General features: G+C 41.9%; 1 protein-coding gene across 1 annotated transcript in view; it reads left to right on the forward strand.

Moving 5' to 3' along the window:
* Positions 1-2,079, forward strand: part of MPPED2 (metallophosphoesterase domain containing 2) — a 181,653-nt gene extending 179,574 nt beyond the window's left edge. Inside the window, exon 7 of the mRNA XM_033205641.1 lies at positions 709-2,079. Coding sequence (XP_033061532.1) covers positions 709-827 — 119 coding nt within the window. The 3' untranslated portion in view covers positions 828-2,079. The remainder of the gene's footprint in view (positions 1-708) is intronic.
* Positions 2,080-6,000: the final 3,921 nt, after the last annotated feature.

Here is a 6,000-nt window from a genome sequence, read left to right on the forward strand (position 1 = left end):
CATCATTCTCAGCAAACTAACACAGAAACAGAAAACCAGACACTGAATGTTTTCACTCATACATGGGAGTTGAACAATGAGAAGCATATGGACACAGGGAGGGAAACATTACACATGGGGCCTGTCAGGGGGTGGCAGGGGGAAGGGGAGGGATAGCATTAGGACAAATACCTAATGCAAATGATGGGTTGATGGGTGCAGCAAACCATCATGGCCCATGTATACCTGTGTAACAAACCTGCACATTCTGGACATGTATCCCAGAGCTTAAGTATAATAAAAATAAATAAATAAATAAAAATTTAAAAAAAAAAAAAAAAAAAGGAGTAATCCTTCTATCACTCATTTTATTCCCTAGAGCTCAACAGTTAACACAAGGCTTTGAAATGAAAATCCTATTTTAAAAGGAAGAAAAAAAGTTTTTCTTTATTCTCCCTAGTAAAGAAATCACAGCCCTTCTTCAACAAGTTTAGCATGGAAATAAAGAAAAAAAATAATCGCTCTTAGTTGAAGAGGATTCTGCCGTTTAAAGAAAATAGAGTAAAATAGGGCAGTAGCTTCTGAAAGTCATTATATCTGAGGAGGCTCAACTGAATTTCATCTCACTGCCCACTGACAAAATTTTTTTGTTTTCCTTGCCTGACAGCCCTACATTCCGTCACTCTCATTTGTATATATTACAGTAAATGTGACACTCTCTTCCCACAGGTTATGGCATCATGACCGACGGTTACACAACGTACATCAATGCCTCGACGTGTACAGTCAGCTTTCAACCAACCAACCCTCCAATTATATTTGACCTTCCAAACCCACAGGGTTCCTGAAGCTCTAAATGCCCTATTGGAATGTGAGGGAAGGTCTACAAACTGCCATTTTTCTAATTATAAACTTACATTCTCTTACTTATTTCCAAACCCTGTGAGTTCTTTTTGTAAATTGTTGGAACACAAATGATGCTAGAAGTTGTGCTTCTTCTTTATTTTATTTTATTTTAAATGGGGCATCCATTTGAAATCAGAGGAACATTGTGAATTTGTAAATTGACTTCTGTTTTCTCAAAGGCCATGCCATTGTAAATTGTTAGTGTTCGCCAAAGGACAGCCAAGCTTTCTTTTAAAAAGTGATAAAAGTCTTATTTTAATATGCTTTAAGCTGAAAGAAAAAAATAAGAAACAGGTAGGCAGTGTTTTAAAAACCAACAGAGATTTGCACAACTGTTTAAGAGTATTGTTTGAAATATTTTAGTTTTCGATGTTTTGTTGTTGTTGTTTTCTTGGTAATGCTTCTTTTTTGCAGATATGGTCCCGTTTTATAGCAATCTTCTCAACAGAAGCAGGCATGGAAAAGACGTCTTTTCACACTCTCACTATGAAGAAAGCTGCGTTGAGAAGAAAATGGCTGTCATTTAAAGGATGGTTTAGCTAGTAAGATTCCTATTGTGGTTATACAAGGTCTCTTGTTTGTTTGTTTCTTTTAAATTATTTTAGCTTTAAAAATACAGAAATGGAATCTGTCAAGAGCAGGTATCTCATACGGTTAAAAAAATGAACATGCAGACTCCTTTTCAATATGGGTTTATATATATAAGTATTTTTTGTGTATTATGACTACGTTAGGAGTTTAATATTGCCAAGGACAGTACAACTGCAAAGGGATGCTGTATAGCAGCACATCAGAAGTCGGAAGGAACTGACATATTTTCTCAGAACTCAAGGTCTTAAAGAGCTTGAGTTAAATCTAGGTACAGTTACAGGCGTGTATAGACTTAAATGGATGCAATGGAAGCTAACTAAAATAAGGCTTAGTTGTCCTTTCTATTTAAATACCCCGAATTGTCTTCTTACTTCCTCTCCCCTCTCCCATTTTGCACTGTGTGTCGATGCAATCTTCGCTAGCACAAAATATTGTCGCTAATAGTCATTTCTGTTTTCCCATTGTAAATGCTGTTGAGCTTTATTCTATTTTACGTTACCTTGTTAATGAAATTTAGGAAAGCAGTTGTTTCTTTAAATTTATTGTGATATTCTATATCTAGCGGCCTTTATATGCAAATAAAATTGCAAGATTTTTAAATTCGTGCTGTTTGGAGGGTTGGCTGGTGGAGGATGGTAGTTTCGTCCTGAGGAAGGAGGGATTTATTCATATGTAGCATCAGTAATGCCTTTCAGAAGAATTAGAGTAAGTGATTTTTTCCCCTAATTTTCAATAAATTTTTATTACCCACCATTCACAGGCTGGCAGATAGATCAATAAGGCACTCAGTGTACTCTTTCCTTCCATCATGCTGTCATCTCTCTTGCCTTAGATTTCATCTTTGGCTGTTGTAATTTCTACAGGAACAGAGAGACTGCAGTTAAGGCTGTGGATGTATTTTGGGCAAGTTTGTGATAGTGAGTTTGGGGAAACAGTCTATCACACAGTAATCACTACACATTCTCATCTTCCCCAAGAGCAGTCACCATCTCCTCCTCACTGGTTTTTTAGTGATGCCCACCCACAAAATGCTGTGGCAACCAAGAGGGGATAGGCAGAAGGGTGGCGAAAAACAGATAAAATAAAAAACATCACACGGAAGAACCACTGAAGCAAAACAGCGTAATCTTGGATCTGCAATGCATCCCCAAAGTCTTATGTGTCAGGGCTCATTGGATTGTATTCTGGATATATGTTTCTTCCTTTCTACCCATTGTGGATCCTTTGGTGCAATTTCTGAAAGGAATTCTTGATTTCAGTACCAGCAGAATTTGAGAGAATGTTCTAGGCCAGAATTCATGCTCAGATTCACATGTAACCATCTTGGTCTGTTGTAGTTGTTAATAGTTATTAAGTATCTTGGATGTCACCATAGGCTGTGGTGGACATTTGGGTCAAGCTTGCAGAGCAGATGCTTGAGCTTCCCATGGGCTTCCCAGAGGGCGCTCATGACCGTCGCAGCTAACATGGACCAAAAGAGGTACTATGACAAATGGACCACCCTTCCTTGACCTTGTACATCAGTAGAAGAGGGTGTTCACTTCAAGCCACATCCTAGGGGGTTGGAGTGAGAGGTAAGCTACTGAATGGCATTTTCATCTGATTAGTGTACCAGAAGCCAGAGACTCAGGCCTCTGGCTTCTGGAAAAACAAGCCTCCCAGACATAGGTGGGTTATCATGATGACAAGTGTGTATGCACAGCCCTTGAGAGTTCGTCTGGACACAAACTAATTGAGCTAAGCACTTACTAAAATTGCTTTCCATTTTGTGGAGGCAGGAAGCTACCCAGTGTACTAAATCTAGAAGGCAGACTCGTTTGTGGATAAAGCTTTCTTCAGCCAGTCCACCATTTCATATGCACAAACTGCCTCTGAAGCATTCGTAATCACTGTCCAGATGCCCAGAGCTTTCTACACTGGGCCTTACAACAAGGAAATATTCAAAACCGCTCTTACAAATTGGGCACTTCCTATCCTTCCATCACCAGGCACTCTGTTGAGCAGGTTGTGTATTTTGTTTCTAATCTTCACAGAATCCTGGGTAAGGTCACAGAAGAAGAAGAAGCCCCACTTTACAGATAGGAAAGTAAGATGTGCCAAAATTAAATAACTTTCCCTAGGAAAAATGGAAGGTTCAAAAGCAGATCTGTACATAGCCCATGCCCTTTTAATCATTCTGTGTCTGGACTGGATAAGTTGATGCCCTCTGAGTGCTGATACAAGACTGGTGGCCGGGCACGGTGGCTCACACCTGTAATCCCAGCACTTGGGAAGCCGAGGTGGGTGGATCACAAGGTCAAGAGATTGAGACCATCCTGGCCAACATGGTGAAACCCCGACTCTACTAAAAATACAAAAATTAGCTGGGTGTGGTGGCACGTGCCTGTCATCCCAGCTACTCGTGAGGCTGAGGTAGGAGAATCACTTGAACCCGGGAGGCGGAGGTTGCAGTGAGCACCGAGAGAGTGCCATTGCACTCCAGCCTGGATGACGAGCAAAATTCTGTCTAAAAAAAAAAAGAAAAAAGAAAGAGAGACTGGCACAAGCTTGGGGATATATCCTATCCCTCAAGTAGCAGCTCCCTGAAACACCCTGCAATGTGGCTCTATGACAACTGCAATGGCACCACATCCTCTCCGCCGAGGCCCAGCACAGCACAGTGGATAAGAGCACAGACCCTTGGGACAGCATGCCTGCCCACATACTGGCCTCACCTCGGACTAGTGCTTATTTCTTCACCTGGGTATTCACTTTCTCTGTAAAATGGGGATGATGAGGAGGAGGAAGTTGTTCCAACTGCCATATGAATTCATGGTTGGAGATGACTGTCTGACATCTAGTAAGTGTTGCACATGTGTTTGTTAAATAAGGTCACCCATGCTTTGTCTTTAGATTCCTCAGGCAGGATTCTGTACTGTTGTTTTTTTTGTTTTTTTTTTTTGACAGAGTCTCACTCTGTCGCCCAGTCTGGAGTGCAGTAGTGCAATCCCAGCTCACTGCAACCTCCGCCTCCCGGGCTCAATCAATTCTCCTGCCTCAGCCTCCTGAGTAGCTGGGACTACAGGCCCGTGCCACCGCGCCCAGCTAATTTTGTATTTTTTGTAGAGTCAGGGTTTCCCCATGTTGCCCAGGCCAGTCTCCAGCTCCCGAACTCTGGTGACCCGCCTGCCTCGGCCTCCCAAATTTCTGGGATTACTGGCTTGAACCACCGTTCCTGGCCTCCAGGTAGGGTTCTGTCTGTTGACTCTCCAACCTAGAAAGCAGCGGTGGTATTGTTTCTGAGAAAGTTTGTTTGCATTGCTTAGGAACTGTAACAAGCCTGTCTTCATAAGGATAGGAAGAAGCCCAAGGACATTAGTGAGAGACAGATAAGGGAGCCTGACTTCCCAGTTTGGCTATTGTTCTTTGCAAAATCACTTCTAATCTCCCAAGAGGAGGGGATTTCTCCTCTTTCAAGTTTCTTGGAAGGGCACCCACAGATCTGCTTATTTCTCACAGCATCTCTCTGCCCCTGTAATCTTTCCACGCCACCTCTGCATCCCCTTTTAGTGCAATTAGTGAATTCTTTTCTATCTGTTTTTCACACAATCCCCTTTTGTCTTATGTTGGGAGGTTGCTGAAATCCCTTTAGAAACAGGTCACTGTTATTCTGACAGGTGGCCAGCCTTAAGCCTGCCTTCATCTCCATCATTTAAGTAAGTAAATACTGTGACCTAGGTCTTAAGTAGGGAGAAACGGAAGCTGGGAGGATTTGGGATTTGTCAATTGCGGATAAAACACTTGCTGCGTCTCAGAATAATGTCCCATTCCCCACGCTCATCCAGCAAGGATGTGCAGCTTTGGCAGAGTCAACATCCAGATACTATTTTGCTTCCTAGTGTCTTTTCATACCCTATTCCCACTTCCCTGAAAGTTTTAAGATGCTTTTTGTGTAATTATTAAACAAAAGTGAATTAAGATCTCCTTTGTTTTGAGGATTTGGCCATGAGCGGAGCATTTGGAAACACTGGTAGGTATAGGGTAGGAACAGTTACTTGTGGGGAAGGTTCTAGGATGGGATAGTCTTAATGTGTTGTTTCACGGAAGGCTCCAGGACCACTTCTGAATGTCAGATTCTTAGCACAAAACTTTGTTTGTTTGTTTGTTTTGTTTTCTCCTATCTTGTATTAAATAGCAGGCCTTCTAGCATCGCTCTTCCAGAAGTTTAGAGCTACTTTTCTCTTCCTTTTCTAAGTGTCCCCTCTACCTTCCTCCTCCTACTTTGCTCTTCCATGGGAGAGAAAAACACTGATTCAGAAAACTCCCTGAGAAGCTCCAGTCTTCGCTGGTGCCCCTATAAAGTCAGCCTCTGGAGATAGGAGAGCTTCAGAGAGGGTCAGTGGCATCACCATGGTCACAGAGCAATTCAAAGATAATGCTCCACTTTGGCATTTGGACGTCCCATTTTGAGCATGAACTGATTTTTCAGCTTGACATTCAGAAATAATCAAAGATGGAGAGATCAGTTTTGGCCTGACATAGTGT

Source organism: Trachypithecus francoisi, unplaced genomic scaffold, assembly GCF_009764315.1.
Source record: "Trachypithecus francoisi isolate TF-2019V2 unplaced genomic scaffold, Tfra_2.0 Lachesis_group8, whole genome shotgun sequence".
Taxonomy (NCBI): Eukaryota; Metazoa; Chordata; class Mammalia; order Primates; family Cercopithecidae; genus Trachypithecus; species Trachypithecus francoisi.